At 68.9% G+C, this 19288-nt stretch overlaps 1 protein-coding gene across 1 annotated transcript in view; it reads right to left on the reverse strand.

The window, feature by feature from the left end:
- Positions 1-18452, reverse strand: part of TNS2 (tensin 2) — a 21934-nt gene extending 3482 nt beyond the window's left edge. The window contains exons 1-21 of the mRNA XM_075049856.1: positions 18336-18452; positions 17220-17328; positions 16932-16969; positions 15167-15205; positions 14978-15016; positions 14841-14890; positions 13751-13922; positions 11375-11425; positions 11175-11297; positions 10290-10354; positions 9948-10031; positions 8474-8586; positions 8330-8390; positions 8156-8231; positions 6586-6715; positions 6309-6374; positions 6105-6221; positions 4403-5706; positions 4155-4369; positions 2889-3406; positions 2711-2807 (exon numbers count right to left, since the gene is read on the reverse strand). Of these exons, the coding sequence (XP_074905957.1) occupies positions 2711-2807; positions 2889-3406; positions 4155-4369; positions 4403-5706; positions 6105-6221; positions 6309-6374; positions 6586-6715; positions 8156-8231; positions 8330-8390; positions 8474-8586; positions 9948-10031; positions 10290-10354; positions 11175-11297; positions 11375-11425; positions 13751-13922; positions 14841-14890; positions 14978-15016; positions 15167-15205; positions 16932-16969; positions 17220-17328; positions 18336-18401 (3533 nt within the window). The 5' untranslated portion in view covers positions 18402-18452. The remainder of the gene's footprint in view (positions 1-2710; positions 2808-2888; positions 3407-4154; positions 4370-4402; positions 5707-6104; positions 6222-6308; positions 6375-6585; positions 6716-8155; positions 8232-8329; positions 8391-8473; positions 8587-9947; positions 10032-10289; positions 10355-11174; positions 11298-11374; positions 11426-13750; positions 13923-14840; positions 14891-14977; positions 15017-15166; positions 15206-16931; positions 16970-17219; positions 17329-18335) is intronic.
- Between the last annotated feature and the right edge of the window lie 836 nt (positions 18453-19288).

Below are 19288 nucleotides of genomic sequence, written 5' to 3' on the forward strand. Positions count from 1 at the left end.
CATCTCATCCACTAAGCCCTCCAGCACGGCAGACTCCTCATCGCTGTAAAAAGAAGACCTGTGATGTGAGAGCTCCTGACTTTGATCCTTGCCGAGCGATGGTGGGACAGTTTTTCCAGCATCCCAGCTTCCACTTTCTAAGGCAACACCTCTACCCTCACCATAAACCTTTGGATATTCCTCATATTCTAGCTCATAAACTGAAGCTGGAGCAACTTCTGGTGGTGAAGCAGTTAAGACACCCAGAGGCCCGCTCTTCAGATCCGTAGAAACTCTGCCACCGGGATTGGCAACCCTGTGCTGCTCAAACACCTGAGGTCCAGCCTTGGGGACGGGAGCAGGCATAGTCTGTCCAGCTGCTCGGCCTGTGTGTGCGAAGTGGCGTCGGCGCCAGGACTGGGTTAGGGCAGCGGGGAAGTTTCTGTTTGCTCCCATTGCCCAGGGTAAGGCTCTCGCTGCCCCCCGCCCCAGCGTCCCGCGCTCCGGCTTTGTGCGGAGACAGTGATTTTGACACCACCGGTAGCGTTGCCCGCGCCGGCATCCTTTCTCCATCCCCAGCGATGCCTCGGTTGACCGCGAGAAGAAGGGGATATGTTAGTTATTTCTTCGGCATGGTGGGACGAGGTGGGCAAAACCCAACGCGTCGCCGGTGTCGCCTTGCTGGATTTTCTTCGGCACCAAGCGCGGCTCCCTCCTTCCCCGGTAAATGTGTGGCTTTGTGTCAGCGGCTCGCTCCCTGCCTGGGACTCGCCTTTCGTTCGGCTGGCGTGGGGAAGAGCAAGGGACGGGAGTGTCTGAGATTCGAGAGATCTCTGCGCAAATTAAAACCTTTTATCAGCCCCTAATAGCTGTGCAAACTAATTATATTTGGGCCAAACTTTGCCAGCGACTCCCCCGAGGTATTATTATAAAAATCTGAGCTGTGGAAACGCGTCCCCATTCTGTCAACGCCGGGTCGCTTCAGCTATAGAAAACTCGGCTCCGGCTCGTTTTAGCTCCCGTGATGTGCTTTGCATAAGCCGCCGCAGTTGTTTTTGGGGAGGAGAGAGCCCGGCCGGGCTGCCTCACACGTGGCCCAGGTCTGCCGAGCCAAGGGCAGGGCTGGGCTTGGGGGAATAGCACCAAAATATTTATTTGCCCGAGCCCCGTTAGCCCGACTCGGCCTGGCGCGGCCATCAGCGTGGCCTCGGGGCTGCGGGTGCATGAGCGGGGGTACCTCCGTCCCCGGAGGGTCGGGACATCGTGACGAGGGGTAGGAAGGATGCCCGGAGCGGTGGTGGAGATGCTGAAACCCCAGCAAGTGGGCGATAGGGTCGAGTGGCACAAGGAGGGAGCATGGCTCTGCCGCGAAGCTGCACGTGGATGGTTTTCCCGGTGCCAGCACCTCGCTGGGGGGCTTCTGATGGCGTCGGAGCCGATTTCCCCCCCAAGTCGCACCTTTCTTTTTCCCGGCATCGGCATTGACTCCCTTCTGCTCCGCTTGCTGAGCTTGCACAGGGCAGGGCACCAAAGCCGAAGACGTCCCCAGCGTTCACGTGCCCGCGGAGGCAGGGCGAGGAAATGCTTTGAGCTGAACTCCTGCCCTTGTGAAGCTTGCCCCAGTGGGAGGGAGATTTTTTTTTCCCCCCGCTGCCATTCCTCTGCCGTCCTCGCACTCCTCCTCGGCGCAGATTGCCGGCTAATGGGGTGGAGCTAGTGCGAGCGCTCTCTATTAATGGAGCAGAATATAAACAGAATAAAGCCTTCATTTCCCGGGCTGTGATTTCATTATTAATATACTTTACAGTTCACAGGTTGTTCATTTGCTTCCATGTTTTCTCAGCTGGTGTAATCTGCAGCGCGGAGTGAGAAGACTCATAAAATTTCCATTTCCAGTTGAATGTGCGTCCAATTTGCCGTGAAATGTTTCTCTCTGTCGTGAATATTAAGTGCCCGAGGAGTCGGTAGCCGCGGGATTAGGCGGGGCAGGTTGCCAGGCCCTCTCTGCGTCCCGGGGGTGCGGGAGAGAGGTGGGTGCAGAGAAGGGAAGGTGACGAGGCGAGGTGTAGGGACCGAGGGAAGGACCATGTGGTGGAGAGAGGAAGAGGGAGGGGGAAAGGAGAGAAAGAAACCGTGCAAAATATGCTGGAGGGAAAGGGAGAAGAGTCGGGGAGCGGCAAAGAAGTTGGCCGCAAGAAGGGACGCGGTTGGTGAAGGATGCTCCGACAGAGCAGACCTGTGCTCTACCTCCTCCTTTCTCTGTCCCGTGACCTTGATACTTGGCAGGGAAGATGTTGCCCCGGCGCCTGCTCTGGTTCGTCAATCAGTTGTTGCCGTCTACGCTCGGCCAGCACCGTGGGCTTCGGGGCTGCGCGCTTCCCTTAGCCTGAACACAGGTAGAAAGATTTTCCTTGTCTATGACAAGGCTGAGAAACGCTGCTGCATTTGTAGGGGCGAGGAGCTGAAGGATGCTCGCAAGCCGGAGCTGCTTGGCTGCCCTGTACCAAGCTAAAGAACGACGGCAAGTAGCCCCGGAGTCGCGGGCATCGTCGCACACGCAGAAAAAGTGCTTATCATGTGAACTGGGGCCAGGGGCGGTGGTAGCGGTAGGGAAATCACGTTTTGCTCGTGGTTACGCGGCCAGCAGGAAAAGCGGGGAGATTTGTTGTGTATTTAGTGTATTTTTAAATGGTTTGTAGCAACTGGAACAGTCGCTCTGGGGCAGGGCAGCAGGAGTACCTTCAACGCCAGCCCGTAGGCGCCCTGGAAGGAGCTGCTGTGGCGGATGAGGAAGGACCCCGGCGCCTTCCCCTTCAGCAGGGCGACAGCTGTGGGACCCCCACCGTCACCCGTGGGTGGGGGGGTGTCCCCCTGGGTGGGGGACCCCAGCCCCCCCCCTTTCCCCATACCTTGGTCCCGCGAAAGGCCGGGTTTGTACCAAAACTTGGACGTATCCTGCACAAAAGCGACCCCGGCGGGTGCCTCCGCTTCGGGGGGGCCCTGGCACCCACGGGTGCCCCCCGGGTCGCGCTCGGGGGTGCAGGAGACGTGTTGGGGGGGGGAAGCTCGATCTCGAGGACCCCCCGGTGCCGGTGGGTGCCTTTTCTCCGGCAGGGGGGGGTGCGGTGGGTCGTAATACGCCGTGGGGAGGGGGAAAGCGGGGGGTCGGGGACCCCGGGACCTCCCCCGGGCACCCGTGGGTGCCGCTGCTGGGGGAGGGGGTCTGGGGGCTGCGGGGGGTGGTTGGGCTGATGGAGGTGTCGGAGCTGGAGGGGGGGGGGCTCGGTGGGGCCCCGGCGGAGGGGGCTGGGGGCGTCCGGGGTGTCGGGGCACCCACCGGCACCCACGTCCCGGGGGGGCCGGCGCAGCGAGTTGGGGCCTTCGGGGGTCCCACGCCAGGGCCCCCCCTCGCCCGGGCTCCTCCGCTCTGGGGGGGGGGGGAAGAGACAGAGGGTGAGACCCCACTCAGCACCCCCGGGAAGACCCTCTGGGGGGGCCCCCAGTAAGCTTCCCCCCCCCCAGTAGCCCCTTTGCACCCCCCCAGCCCCTCTGTGGCCGCTAACTCCCCCATAAGCCCCCCCCCGTCCCTCTAGCCCCCCCCAAACCAGCCCCCTGCAACCGCCCCATTAGCCCCTTTACCCCCAATAACCCCCCCCAAGCCCTTCTGTGGCCACTAGCCCCAGCGACCCCCCCAGTAGCCCCTTTGCACCCCCCCAGCCCCTCTGTGGCCATTAACCTCCCCTAGAAGCCCCCCCCATCCCCCTAGCCCCCCCAGCACACCCCCCCAGCCCCCTGCAACTGCCCCATTAGCCCCTTTACCCCCCAAATCCCCCCCCCCCAAGCCCTTCTGTGGCCACTAGCCCCCCATACCCCCCCCAAACACCCCCCCCAGCCCCCTCCAACTGCCCCATTAGCCCCTTTACCCCCAATAAACCCCCCCCCCCCAAGCCCTTCTGTGGCCACTAGCCCCCCATACACCCCCCCAACCCCCCCAGCCCCCCAACACACCCCCCCAGCCCCCTGCAACTGCCCCACTAGCCCCAATAAGCCCCCCCCAAGCCCTTCTGTGGCCACTAGCCCCCCATACACCCCCCCAACACACCCCACTAGCCCCCGTACCCCCCCCCCATTAGCCCCTTCTTTGCCCCCCCAGTGCCCCCCCCCCAGCCCCTCACCGGTGGGCTCCTGGGGGTCCGGCTGGCCGGGGATACCGTAGCCCTCGCGGGCCTCCAGCGCGGGGGGCTCGTAGCCCATTTTGCCATAGGGGTCCCGGGGGGTTTGGAGGGGCCGGGGGGGGCCCCGGCTCAACCCTAAGCCGGGGCGGCCGCAACGGGGGCAAGCGGGGGGCTCGTGGGCTTCGCCGGAGGCCGGAGGGCGAGCCCCCCAGTTTTCACCCCCCCGCTCTAAGCGCACCCCATCAAGCGGAGGGGTGGGGAGCGGGGGGGGGCCCTCGCCCCCCCAGCCCTGGCAATCCTGGCAGGGGCAAAGGGGGGCCAGCTCCTCCAGCAGCAGGTAGCCCCCCGCTCGGCGTCCGTAGCCGCAGGGGGGGAACCCCTCGGAGAGCGAGCGGTGCACCCCCCGCTTCTCGCCCCCCCCAGGCCCTTGGTGGCCCCCCCCCGTGTCGCCGCTCCAGGCTCCCCTCGGCCCCGTATCGGGGTCCCTCGGGGCTGGGGGGGCCGGGGGGGCGGTAGCGGCAGGAGCAGGGGGGGGCCAGGCTGGCCCTGCGGCACAGGGGGGGTGCTGGGGTGCTATAGGGCGTCGGGGTGCTATAGGGGGTCAGGGTGCTGTAGGGTGTTGGGGTCCCATAGGGTGTTGGGGTCCCGTGGGACGGTGGGGTCCCGTGGGATGGTGGGGTCCCGTGGGATGTCGGGGTCCCATGGGATGTCAGGGTGCTGTAGGGTCCTGGGGTCCCGTGGGATGGTGGGGTCCCGTGGGACGGTGGGGTCCCGTGGGATGGTGGGGTCCCATGGGATGTTGGGGTCCCATGGGATGTCAGGGTGCTGTAGGGTCCTGGGGTCCCGTGGGATGGTGGGGTCCCGTGGGATGTTGGGGTCCCATGGGATGTCAGGGTGCTGTAGGGTCCTGGGGTCCCGTGGGATGTTGGGGTCCCATGGGATGTCGGGGTGCTGTAGGGTCCTGGGGTCCCGTGGGATGATGGGGTCCCATGGGATGTCGGGGTGCTGTAGGGTGCCGGGGTCCCATGGGACGGTGGGGTCCCATGGAATGTTGGGGTCCCGTGGGATGATGAGGTCCCATAGGGTGTCGGGGTCCCATAGGGTGCTGTGGTCCTGTGGGATGTGGGGGTCCCGTGGGATGATGGGGTCCCGTGGGATGGTGGGGTCCCGTGGGACGATGGGGTCCCATAGGGTGTCGGGGTCCCATAGGGTGCTGTGGTCCCGTGGGATGTGGGGGTCCCATAGGGTGCTGGGCTGCCGTAGGGCGCCGTACTGGGGTGCTCATCCTCCAGGATGGGGGTCTCCCTCTCCCCGGTGGGTGCCCCCGGAACCCCGAAACCCCCCAGCAGCCGCTCCAGCTCCTGGCGCTCGGCGGCGGTGGGGGGCGGCGGGCGGCTGGGGGGGGGCTCGACCCCAGAATCACCACCGTTGGGGGGCTCGGGGGGGGTCGGGGAGTCGGTGGCCCCCCCGGGGGTCCAGGGGCTGGGCGCCCGCTTCTTCTGCACCTGGGCGTAGGGGCTGCCGTCCAGCGGCCCCCGGGTGTGCGAGAGATCTGTGGGGGGGGGGGGGGGGGGCACAGTGGGGGCCAGGCCCATGCACCCCCCAAGCATTCACCCCCCCCCAAATCCGCTGGGCATCCCCCCCCTCCAGGTTTCCACCCTACGCCCCCCCCCCAGGAGCTGGGACCCCTAGAAAAGGGGGGGGGGACACCCACATATCTGGACAGGGAATGTGGGAAAAAGGGCGACCCCCCCCCAAAAAAAAAAAAGGGGGGGGGGGTCACACTCGTGTGTCCATGGGGGGGACTCTGGGGACAGGGTGACCCTCCCACCCCCATAGGGACCCCAGGGATGGGGGGAACATTCGTTCCCTGGGGGGGACCCCAGGGATTTAGGGACCCCCCCCTGTGGGTGTGGGTGGGGGGGGGTCCCCAGTTGCCCCCCCCCGTACCCTCCAGGCTGTCCTCATGGCGCAGGTTGAAGCCCTCGTAGGAATCCCAGCGCACGGCGGGGTCCCCCACGCTGTAGTCGACGGTGACGGCGGGGTGACTGCGCAGGGGGTCCCAGCCTGGGGGGGGGGGACATGGGGGGGGTCGTGGGTGCTCAGCAGAGGGGTGTCGGGCCAAGGGAGGGGTCCCCCTTCCCACCCCCTCACCTTTGATCTTTTCGGGCCCGGAGGAGAAGACGAACTCGACGCTGGCTCCGAAGGGGAAACGCTCATCTGGGGGGGGGGGACACACACCGGGGGGGGGATTTGGGGGGGCAGCAGGGGGGGGGGCACAGCCCAGCACCCCCCCCCCATTCCCTGCACCCCCCCAAATCCCTCCCTGCCCCCCCCACCCTCCTGCTCACCCCCCCCGCCCCAGGGCCCTGCACCCCCCCAAAACCCCTCGCCCCCCCCCCCCCAGGACCCCCCCCCCGGGCCCCCCCACCTCGCCAGGCTTCGTCCAGCTCCTCCTTGGAGAAGACGAGCTGGGAGCCGTGCACGGTGCAGGTGTGGAACTGCACCCGAAAAACCACCTCGCGCCCGGGACCGCGGCTCTGCCTGTGGTAGCATTTCACCTGGGGGGGGGGGGGCACAGCGTGAGCGCACACGCGTGTGCAAGACTCGGCGTGTGCACGTACAATGTAGACCCCCCCCCCCCCTCCCTCCGCCACCGGGCAGGCCTGCACGGGCAGCACCCCGCAACCGTGCGTGGCCCCCCCCGCTCCCTCCAGCGCCCTTTGCACGCACCCCTTGCACGCGCACGCCTTGCACGCCCCCCCCCCCCCCGTTGCACGTGCCCCTCCCTTACATTTACCCCCGGCACGTGCGCGCCTTGCACCCGCATCTTCTGTACGTGCACGCCTTGCGTGCGCCCTTTGCACAGGCAGCCCTTGCACGCGCACCCCTTGCACGTGCCCTCGCACGCGTGCCATTACGTGTGCGCCCCTTGCACGCACACCCTTGCACGCGCGCCCCTTGCACACGTCCTTTTACGTGTGCACCCCTTGCACGCACCCCCTTGCACACATGCACCTTGCACACACGCCCTTTGCGCAGGCACCCCTTGCACACGTGCCCCTTGCACACATGCCATTATGTGTGCACCCCTTGCACAGACACCCTTGCACACGCACCCCTTGCACACATCCCTTTACATGTGTACCCCTTGCACACACCCCCTTTGCCCAGACACCCCTTGCACACGCGCCCCTCGCACACATCCCTTTACATGTGCACCCCTTGCACACGCACCCCCCCTTGCACACACGCACCTCGCACACACCCCCTTGCACATGCCCTTGCACAAATGCCGTTATGTGTGCACTCCTTGCACAGACACACTTGCACATGCACCCCTTGCACACATCCCTTGACGCGTGCACCCCTTGCATGTGTGCCCCTCGCACACGCACCCCTTTACATGTGCACCTCTTGCACACACCCCTTGCACACGCACCCCTCGCACACATGCACCTTGCCCGCTCACCTCTTTCCCCAGACACCCCTTGCACACGCGCCCCTCGCACACATCCCTTGACACGTGCCCCCCTTGCACACGCACCCCTTTACACGTGCACCTCTCGCGCGCACCCCTTGCACACGCACCACTCGCACATATCCCTTTACGTGTGCCCCCTTGCACACGCACCCCTTTACACGTGCACCTCTTGCACGCACCCCTTGCACACGTGCACCTTGCCCAGGCACCCCTTTGCCCAGGCACCCCTTGCACACGCGACCCTCGCACACATCCCTTGACGCGTGCCCCCCCTGCACGTGCGCCCCTTGCACACGTGCCCCTTTACACGTGCACCTCTTGCACGCACCCCTTGCACACGCGCCCCTCGCACACATCCCTTGACGCGTGCGCCCCTTGCACACGCGCCCCTTTACACGTGCACCCCTTGCACACGCGCCCCTCGCACGCGTGCGCCTTCCCCACACACCCCCTTTGCCCAGGCACCCCTCGCACCCCCCCCCTTGCACACGCGTCCCCTCGCACGCTCCCCGCTCACCATCACGTCCCCCTTGAGCAGCAGGGCGGGCTCCAGGGTGATGCAGAGGCTCTGGGGGCCGGGGCCGGAGGTGCTGCTGGGGGGGTCGGATTTTGGGGGGGGGGGGGTGAGGACGGGGACCCCCCCACCAGGCACGGGGGGGGGGTGGTGGCGGTGGGGGGGGGACACACTCACTAGACCCCCGAGGTGTAGACGAGCTGCAGGGACTGGTAGATCTTCAGGAAGGGCTGGCAGCCTGCGAGGGGGGGGACACGAGTGTCAGTGGGGGGGGGTCTCGCCGGGGGGGGGTCTGGGGGGGTCCCTGGCCGCCCCACTGACCGTGGCCGGGCTGGAAGTGGGGCAGGGCGGGCAGCAGGACGTGGTGCAGGAAGAGGGGGCTGCTGTTCAGCTTGATGCTCCCCGAGAGCAGCCCGCTGAACGAGGCGATGTACCTGCGGCACCCACACCTCGGCACCCGCGGCACCCACGGTGCCCACGGCACCCACAGCGCCCGCGGCACCCACAGCGTCCACGGCACCCACGGCGTCCACGGTATCCAGCACCCATGGCACCCAGCACCCACGGCACCCACGACACCCAGCACCCGGCACCCACGGCTCCCAGGACCCACAGCACCCACGGCACCCACCACCCACGGCACCCACAGCATCCACAGCACCCACGGCACCCGGCAGCCATGGCATCCAGCACCCACAGCACCCAGCACCCACAGCACCCACGACACCCAGCACCTGGCACCCATGGCTCCCAGGACCCACAGCACCCACGGCACCCAGCACCCACAGAGCCCACAGCACCCACAGCACCTAGAGCTCCCAGCACCCACAGCGCCCACAGCACCCAGCACCCACAGGACCCACAGCATCCACAGCACCCACAGCACCCCCGGCACCCACAGCTCCCAACACCCACAGAACCCACAGACCCCACAGCTCCCAACACCCACAGAACCCACAGACTCCACAGCTCCCAGCACCCACAGCACCCACAGCACCCAGCACCCACAGGACCCACAGCACCCACAGCACCCCCGGCACCCACAGCTCCCAGCACCCACAGAACCCACAGCTCCCAACACCCCCAGCACCCACAGCTCCCAGCACCCACAGGACCCACAGCACCCACAGCCCACAGCTCCCACCGCACCCACAGCACCCACAGCTCCCAGCACCCACAGGACCCACAGCACCCACAGCTCCCAGCACCCACAGGACCCACAGCACCCACAGCACCTCCAGCACCCCCAGCTCCCGGCATCCACAGCACCCACAGGACCCACAGCGCCCACGGCGCCCAGCACCCATAGCACACAGCACCCACGGCACCCAGGACCCAGCACCCACAGCTCCCAGCACCCCAACACCCCCAGCTCCCTGCACCCCCCCAGCACCCCAACACCCCCAGCACCCCACACCCCCAGCACCCTGCACCCCAACAGCCCCATCACGCCGCACACTGCACCCCCAGCACCCCAACACCCTGCACCCAGCACCCCCACACCCCCAGCACCACGCACCCCTGCACCCCCAGCACCCCCACATCTCCAGCACCCCAGCGCCCTGCGCTTCTGGGGACCTTGCACCCCAACAGCCCCAGCACCCACCTCCCTCAGCACCCTGCACCCCAACAGCTCCCCCAGCACCCCCCCAGCACCCTTAGCCCCCCCCCAGCACCGCGCTCCCCCAACAGCCCCAGCACCCTGACCCAGGCAGGGATTTGGGGACGTGGCCCCCCCAGCCCCCCCATCACCCCAATTCCTGCAAGCCCCCCCCGACCCCCCCCGGCCCCCCACCTTTTCTGGGAGGGCTGCAGGGCGGCCGCCACCTTCTCCTCGCAGAATTTCCTCATGGTGAGGGTGCTCAGCGCCTGGTCGGCACTGGGGGGGGGGGCGGGTCAGGGTCCCACGGCCCCCCCCCCCCTTTACCCCCATATCCCCCCCCCCCCGACCCCCAACCCACCCTGGGACCCCCATATCCCCCTCTGCCCCCCCATACATCCTTCTGCCCCCCCCCGTCCTTCTGCCCCCCCCATTCCCCTCCCAGCCCCCCCATACCCCCCACCCCCCTTGACCCCGCACCCCCAGCCCCTCTCCCCACCCCCCATCACCCCCAGCCCCCCCCCAGCCCCCCCATACCTGGCCGAGACCTTGCTGTAGTGCATGTAGGCTGCCACGATGACGCCCGTCTTGCCCTTACTGCCCTGGGGGGGGGGGGGGAGGTGGGGGTGTCAGGGCCCCCCCACTCCCCCAGCCTCCCCCTGCCCCCTCGGGACAGCCCCTGAACCCCAGCACCTTCCAGTGCCCCCCCCCAGTACCCCTGTGCCCACCTAGTGCCCCCCCAGCATCTCCTGTCCCCCCCCCAGCATCTCCTGTCCCCCCCCCAGCATCTCCTGTGTCCCCCTCCAGCGTCTCCTGTCCCCCCCAGAATCTCCTGTGCCCCCCCAGCATCTCCTGTGCCCCCCCCAGCATCTCCTGTGCCCCCCCCAGAATCTCCTGTCCCCCCCCAGAATCTCCTGTGCCCCCCCCAGAATCTCCTGTCCCCCCCCAGCATCTCCTGTGTCCCCCCCCAGCATCTCCTGTGCCCCCCCCCAGCATCTCCTGTCCCCCCCCGAATCTCCTGTCCCCCCCCGAATCTCCTGTCCCCCCCCCAGCATCTCCTGTCCCCCCCCAGCATCTCCTGTGCCCCCCCCAGAATCTCCTGTGCCCCCCCCAGAATCTCCTGTCCCCCCCCAGCATCTCCTGTGTCCCCCCCAGCATCTCCCTGTGCCCCCCCCAGCATCTCCTGTCCCCCCCCCGAATCTCCTGTCCCCCCCCAGAATCTCCTGTCCCCCCCCCAGCATCTCCTGCCCCCCCCCGCATCTCCTGTGCCCCCCCCCAGCACCCCCAAACACCCCAGCCCCCCCCAAACACCCCACCCCCCCCTTCCCCTCGTGGCCCCCCCATCTCCCATAGAGCCCTATGGCCCCCCCCAGCCCCCCCAGTTCCTCATGGCCCCCCCCAGCCCCCCCATAGCCCCCCCACCTTGCAGTGCAGCACTGCGACGTGCTGGGGGTGGGCCCGCAGCCAGCCCTCCATCGCCTTGCAGATGGAGCAGAGTTTGTCCAAGGGGGGGGCGTGCAGGTCCGGCCACCCAAAATCCTGCACCTGGGGGGGGGGGGGGGGGGAGCACCGTCAGCACCCCCACATCCACCTGGGACCCCCCCCCAGGAGCCCCTCCTCACCTTGGGGTTGAGGCGGGTGATGTCCCGGCGCTTCTCCGACAGGTTGAAGAGCTGTAGGGTGGGGGGGGGGTGTCAGGGGAAACTGAGGCACGGCCCCAGCTCTGCCGGACCCTGCACCCAGAGCACCCGGGGGGGGGGTGTCTGGGGTCCCAGCCCCACAGCTGGCACCCCCCCGCTGTCCTGCCCCTGGGGACCCCCATGTCCCACCCTTGGTGACCCCAGCGTCCCGTCCCCATCCTGTCCCCAGGGACCCCACGTCCTGCCCCCCGGGGACCCTGGTGTCCTGCTCCCATGAATCCCGGTGTCCTGCCCCTGGGGACCCCAGTGTCCCGTCCCCACGGACCAGTGTCCTGCTCCCACGGACCCCAGTGTCCCACTCCCCATCCTGTCCCTGGGGACCCCTCTGTCCCATCCCCATGCACCCCATTGTCCCGTCCCCATCCTGCCCTTGGGGACCCCAATGTCCTGCCCCCACGGACCTTGGTGTCCTGTCCCCATCTTGTCCCCATGGACCCCCCTGTCCCATCCCCATCCTGTCCCTGGGGACCCCACTGTCCTGTCCCCACGGAGCACAGTGTCCTGTCCCCATCCTGCCCCTGGGGACCCACATATCCTGTCCCCATCCTGTCCCCAAGGACCCCAGTGTCCCGTCCCCACGGACCAGAGTGCTGGTCCCATGGGCCCCAGTATCCCGCTCCCCATCCTGTCCCTGGGGACCCCCTGTCCCGTCCCCATCCTGCCCTTGGGGACCCCAATGTCCTGCCCCCATGGACCTTGGTGTCCTGTCCCCATCTTGTCCCCATGGACCCCACTGTCCCGTCCCCATCCTGCCCTTGGGGACCCCAGTGTCCCATCCCCACGGACCAGTGTCCTGCTCCCACGGATCCCAGTATCCCGCTCCCCATCCTGTCCCTGGGGACCCCCCTGTCCCATCCCCCTGCACCCCATTGTCCCGTCCCCATCCGGCCCTTGGGGACCCCAACACCCTGCCCCCATGGACCTTGGTGTCCTGTCCCCATCTTGTCCCCATGGACCCCACTGTCCTGTCCCCATCCTGCCCCTGGGGACCCCAGTGTCCCATCCCCACGGACCAGTGTCCTGCTCCCATGGATCCCAGTATCCCGCTCCCCATCCTGTCCCTGGGGACCCCCCTGTCCTGTCCCCATCTTGTCCCCATGCACCCCACTGTCCTGTCCCCACGGAGTGCAGTGTCCTGTCCCCATCCTGTCCCCAAGGACCCCAGTGTCCCGTCCCCACGGACCAGTGTCCCGCTCCCCATCCTGTCCCTGGGGACCCCGCTGTCCCATCCCCCTGCACCCCATTGTCCCGGCCCCATCCTGCCCTTGGGGACCCCAATGTCCTGCCCCCACGGACCTTGGTGTCCTGTCCCCATCTTGTCCCCATGCACCCCACTGTCCCGTCCCCATCCTGCCCCTGGGGACCCCAGTGTCCTGTCCCCACGGACCAGTGTCCTGCTCCCACAGACCCCAGTATCCTGGTCTCCATCCTGTCCCTGGGGACCCCAATGTCCCATCCCCATGCACCCCATTGTCCCATCCCCATCCTGCCCTTGGGGACCCCAATGCCCTGCCCCCACGGACCCCAATGTCCCATCCCCATCTTGTCCCCATGGACCCCCACTGTCCCGTCCCCATCCTGCCCTTGGGGACCCCAGTGTCCCATCCCCACGGACCAGTGTCCTGCTCCCACTGACCCCAGTATCCCGCTCCCCATCCTGTCCCTGGGGACCCCCCTGTCCCGTCCCCATCCTGCCCTTGGGGACCCCAATGTCCTGCCCCCACGGACCTTGGTGTCCTGTCCCCACCTTGTCCCACGGACCCCCCCTGTCCCATCCCCATCCTGCCCCTGGGGACCCCAGTGTCCCGTCCCCACAGACCAGTGTCCTGCTCCCACGGACCCCAGTATCCCGCTCCCCAACCTGTCCCTGGGGACCCCCCTGTCCTGTCCCCATCTTGTCCCCATGCACCCCACTGTCCTGTCCCCACGGAGTGCAGTGTCCTGTCCCCAAGGACCCCAGTGTCCTGTCCCCATGGACCAGTGTCCTGCTCCCACGGATCCCAGTATCCCGCTCCCCATCCTGTCCCTGGGGACCCCACTGTCCCGTCCCCATCCTGCCCTTGGGGACCCCAATGCCCTGCCCCCACGGACCCCAATGTCCCATCCCCACCTTGTCCCCACGGCCCCCCCCGTCCCATCCCCATCCTGCCCTTGGGGACCCCCACGCCCTGTCCCCACGGCCCAGCACCTTGTCCCCATCCTGCCCCCCCCCCAGACCCTGCTATCCTTCCCCTCTCCCGCTCTGGGAGACCCCAACGTCCGTCCATCCGTCCGTCCGTCCGTCCGGGGGTCCCGCACCGTGTACTGGTCGCGGTGGCGGGAGGTCAGCATGTGGGCCACCTCCCGCAGGTGCCGCCGGTACCGACCCTCGTCCAGCCCCCCCGGGAAGCGGAGGCAGATGATGCGCTCGGTCACGTAGGTCAGGTCGAAGTCGAACTGGCGCTCCATCACCTGCTCCAGGCTGAAGCTCCTGGGGGGGGGGCCCTGGTTGCACCCCCGGGGCCACGGCACCCACCCCACGCCCCCCCGGGTGATGGCACCCAGCTCGGGGCCATGGCACCCACTGGAGCGTCTCTTGCGCTTCACGCAGCCCCCCCCCTGCAAACCCATGGCCCCCCCTGCACCCCATAACCCCCTGGTTTCCCCCCCAGCACCCCATAACCCTCCTGTCCCCCCCCCCCAGCACCCTATAGCCCCCTGGTCTCCCCCACCCCATGGCACCCCATAGCACCCCATAAACCCCTGGTTTCCGCCCCCAGCACCCCATAGCCCCCTGGTCTCCCCCACCCCATGGCACCCCATATCCCCCCAGTCTCCACCCCCCAGCACCCCATAACCCCATGGTTCCCCCCCCAGCACCCCATATCCCCCAGTCTCCACCCTATAGCACCCCATAATCCCCCTGGTTTCCCCCCCCAGCACCCCATAGCCCCCTGGTCTCCCCCACCCCATATCCCCCCAGTCTCCACCCCATAGCACCCCATAGCCCCCTGGTTCCCTCCCCAGCACCCCATAACCCTCCTGTCCCCCCACCCCAGCACCCTATAGCCCCCTGGTCTCCCCCACCCCATGGCACCCCATATGCCTCCAGTCTCCACCCCCCAGCACCCCATAACCCCATGGCTCCCCCCCCAGCACCCCATAATCCCCCTGGTTTCCCCCCCCAGCACCCCATAGCCCCCTGGTCTCCCCCACCCCATGGCACCCCATATCCCCCCAGTCTCCACCCCATAGCACCCCATAACCCCCTGGTTCCCCCTCCCAGCACCCCATAACCCCCTAACTCCCCCCCACCCCATATCCCCCTGCTTTCCACCCCCAAGCACCCCACAACCCCTGGGGTCCCCCCAGCACCCCACAACCCCTGGGGTCCCCCCCCCCCCAATACCTGGGCAGGGTGTTCCTCTGCCGGGTGCTATTGAGGGACTTGGTGGAGCCCTGGAGGGGGCACATGGGGGGGTCACGGGTGGGTGGCCCTGTCTCCCCCCGTGGGGGGGGACACAGGACGGGGCCAGGGGGACTCACCAGGTGCTCGCTGCGTCGCACGGGGGCCGTGTTCCTCCTCTGGGGGGGCAGAGCGGGCTGTGGGGGGAGCGTGGGGGGGCCCGGTCCCCGCCGTGGGGTGCGGGGCCCTGCCTCAGTTTCCCCTTTCCCACCCGCTGCCGGGGGGACGCGGGGGGACCCCCGCGCCGGGACTGGCCCCCCAGCACTTACCAGCTCGGGGGGGGGCAGAGCTTGGCACGGTGATGGCACCTGTAAGGGGGTGGGGGGTGGGGGGGGTCACCCTGGCCCCACACCCCAAATGGGACCCATAGGAGGAGCCCAGGGCAGGACCCAGCCCCATAGAGGGACCCCAGCCCCACACCCTGAGCGGGACCCCAGAGGGAGACCCCCAGCCCCATAGCAGGACCCCCCAGCCCCATAGAGGGACCCCAGCCCCATAGCAGGACCCCAGCCCCATATCCCCAGTGGGAGCCAGGATCAGGACCCTGAATGGGGGACCCCAGCCCCATGCCCAGGGCAGGACCCAGCCCCATAGAGGGACCCCAGCCCCACACCCTGAGCGGGACCCCAGAGGGAGACCCCAGCCCCATAGAGGGATCCCAGCCCCATAGCAGGACCCCCCAGCCCCATATCCCCAGTGGGAGCCAGGATCAGGACCCTGAATGGGGGACCCCAGCCCCATGCCCAGGGTAGGACCCAGCCCCATAGAGGGACCCCAGCCCCATAGAGGGTCCCCAGCAGGACCCCAGCCCCATGCCCAGGGCAGGACCCAGCCCCGTAGAGGGACCCCAGCCCCATAGCGGGACCCCAGCCCCATATCCCCAGTGGGAGCCAGGATCAGGACCCTGAATGGGGGACCCCAGCCCCATGCCCAGGGCAGGACCCAGCCCCATAGAGGGTCCCCAGCCCCATAGCGGGACCCCAGCCCCATATCCCCAGTGGGACCCAGGATCAGGACCCTGAATGGGGGACCCCAGCCCCCTGCCCAGGGCAGGACCCAGCCCCACAGAGGGACCCCAGCAGGACCCCAGCCCCATAGAGGGTCCCCAGCCCCATAGCGGGACCCCAGCCCCATACCCTGGAGCAGGGAGCCTATAGCAGGACCCTATAGAGGGTCCCCAACCCTACAGAGGGACACCACCACCCCCCCCCAGCGGGACCCCCTCCCTCCCCGCCGCCTCTGCCCCCCCCCCATGTTGTTCTTGGCGTCGGTGCCCGGCCGGGACAGAGGCTCCGATTGACGGTGGCCGGGGCGGGGCGGGGGGGGGTCGGGGGGGGGGGGCCAGGGCTAAATATAGCTCGGGCAGCACAGGGGGGCCTTTCACGGGCTCCTGCCTCAGTTTCCCCTCGAGCAAGAGACAACCTCCCCCCCCCCAAAAAAAATCTTCCTTGCTCCCCCATCCAGGGGGGAAACTGAGGCACGGGTTGTTTTAAATCTGGGGGAACCATGTTGGGGGGGGGGGCAGGAGTGTGTGTGTCCCCCCCATATTGGTCCCATGGGGGGGGCAGGACTGTTTCCCGCCCCCCCATATGGGTCCCATGAGGACCCTGTGCTTTACTGGGGGGGGGGACACGGACACACACACACGGTGGGGGGGACACACACTGCTCCGTCCCAGGACCCTGCTGCTCCCTCCGGCTGCCCTGCCCGGGCGGACACTGACCCCCCCCGGCCCCCCCCGGGTCCGTGTCCCCCCCCCCCCCCCCCGCCGTGTCCGTCCCTCTGTCCGGCGGTTTGTCCAGCTGCAGCCCTGGGCCGCCGGCCAAGGCCAGAATTGCACAACGGCGGGGGGGCCACGGGGGGGGGGGACGGACGAGGGCGATGTGACACCCCCCCCCCCCCCCCAACCCAGAGCATCCTGCTGGGGGGGGACACAGGGGGGCTGCGTGTGTGTCCCCCCCCCCAATTCTTGGGGACCAGGAGGGGATGGGGGGACGGGGGGCTGTTGCCCCCCCCCGGCCCCCCCCCCCGTACCTTTGCTTCGCATCTCTTGTGGCTGGTGATCTTGCATACTGCGGGGGGGGGACACAAAAGGGACCTCAGGACCCCCCCAGTCCAAACCAGTCCAGGCCACCCGCATTCCCAGTACCCCCCCCCACTGCCCCCAGCACCCCCCCCAGCACCCACCCCCCCAACATCCCCCCCCCAATCCCTCCTCCACCTCCCCCCCCCCAGCACCCACCCACTCCACCTCCCCCCCCCCCCCCCACCCAGCACCCTTCCCCTCCCGTGGGTCCGGGGGGGGGGCACGGGGGGGTTCACCTCTGCAGAGGAGGCCCTGGGGGCCGAGGGGCTCCCGGCAGGCAGCGCAGACCCCCCCCCGGCGGAACGCCTTCTCTCGGAAGCTGTGGGGCGTGGGGGGCTGCCGGGGCTGTGGGGTGGGGGGGTCACGAGTGGGTGTGGGGGTGGGCACGGGGGTGCAGGGACCCGTGCCCCCCCCCCCCGCCCTACACCCCCCCCCGCAGCGCCCCACGGAGGGAAACTGAGGCACGGACACCCCCCCCCCCATCCCTTCCATGGGAGGGGGCTGAACCGGGGGGGCGGGCCGTGGGTGCCAACCGCGTGGGCTGCTCCAAGGCCGGCTGTCCCCTGTGTCCCCCCCCCGTGTGCCCTCCCCCGTGTCACTCCCAGTGTGCCCCCCCGTGTCCTGGTGCTCATGTCCCCCTCGTGTCCCCCCACGTCCCCTCGTGTCCCCCCCCCGTGTCTCTGCCCCGTGTCCCCTGTATGCCCCCCCCACCCTGTCCTGGTCCCCATGTCCTGGTCCCTGTGTTCCCCCCCCCCCGTGTCCTGGTGGCTGTGTCCCCTTGTGTCCCCCCGTGTCCCCTGTGTCCCCCCCCCGGTGTCCCCTTGTGTCCTGCTCCCCGTGTGTCCCCCCCCCGTATCCTGCTCACCGTGTCCCCCCCCTGTCGTGGTCCCCGTGTCCCCCCTTGTCCCCCTCCCGTGTCCCCCCCGTGTCGTGGTCCCGTGTTCCCCCCTGTCTCCCCCCCCCCCGTGTCCTGGTCCCCGTGTCCCCCCCGTGTCGTGGTCCCCTGTCCCCCCCTGTGTCCCCCCCGTGTCCCCCCCCCCCGCGGGACACCGTGTCCCACCGCAGGAAACGGGGCCGGGACCAGCCCAGGAAACGGGACCCGGGGGCGGGAGGGGGGGCCCGACCCCCCCCAACCAGTTCCCACGAGTGGGGGGGGGGCAGCGTGGGAAAAAAGGGGGAGAGTGGGAAAAGGGGAGGGGGGGGCAGCGCCGGGGGGGGGGGGCGTGGGAAAACGGGGTGAGCGGGGAAAAAGAGGAGGGGGAAAGTGGGGGGGAGAGTGTGGGGGGGCAGGGATAGACACCCCCCCCACGGGACACCCCCCCACGGGACCCCCCCCCCCCCCCCGGCCCTACCGTGTCGGTGCCGTCGCGGCGGCCGATCGCCCGCAGCAGCGTCCCCACGGCGCCGGGGGGCTTCATGGGGGCGGCGTGGGATTTGGGGGTCGGGAGGGGGGGTCGTGGGGTGGTGGTGGGTGGTGGGGGGGGGGTCGTGGAGACCCGTGGGGGGGTCGGCAGCGGCTCCGGGAACGAGTCCGGGAAGGACGGGCGGCCCCCGAGGATGGGCCGGGCCCGCCCCGGCTTCCGCGCACAGAAAGAGCCGCTTCCCGTGGGAGGGGGGGGGACACGGACACGGGGGGGGGGACACGGACACCCGGGGGGAGCCGCCGGAGAGAGAGCGGGGCGAGTCGTGACACACGGGGGGTGCCGCTGCCTCAGTTTCCCCCTTTCCCCCCCCCCCCCCCCCCCGTTGGGAAAACACGGGGACCCCCCCAAAATAAAAAAGGCGACCCCCCCCCCTCGCCCCGTACCTTCATGGCGCCGGGATAAACCCCCCCGGTGCTCCCGGTCCCCGGTGCTCCCGCTCCCGGAGTGGCAAAGCGCTGCCCCCCCCCCCTCTGCCTCCTCCCCATCCTCCTCCTCCTCCTCCTCCTCCTGCCCCCCCCAGGACCGCCGGCCCGTTAACCCCTGCGGGCCCCCCCCGGGCAGGAAGGGGTTAATGGGACCCGGTTAAAGCACGGGGTGACCCCCCCCGGGACACCGCTGGGGGGTGGGGGGGGGGAAGCTGGGACCCCCCCCCCCCCCCCCATGGGCGCTGCCGCCCTGGGGGGGGCTGGGACACAAGGGGTTAATGGGGGGGGCAGTTCGCCTGGGGGGGGGGGCTATAGGGGCCGGGGGGGGAATTTGGGGTGCAAGGGGGGAATTTGGGGTCCCCGGGGCAGCATTTGGGGTGCGGGGGGGGTCAGGGTGCGTGGGGGGTGTCAGGGTGCAGGGGGGGGGTGTTGGGGTGCAGAGGGGGGGATTTAGGG

This window comes from Buteo buteo, chromosome 17 (genome assembly GCF_964188355.1).
Source record: "Buteo buteo chromosome 17, bButBut1.hap1.1, whole genome shotgun sequence".
Taxonomy (NCBI): Eukaryota; Metazoa; Chordata; class Aves; order Accipitriformes; family Accipitridae; genus Buteo; species Buteo buteo.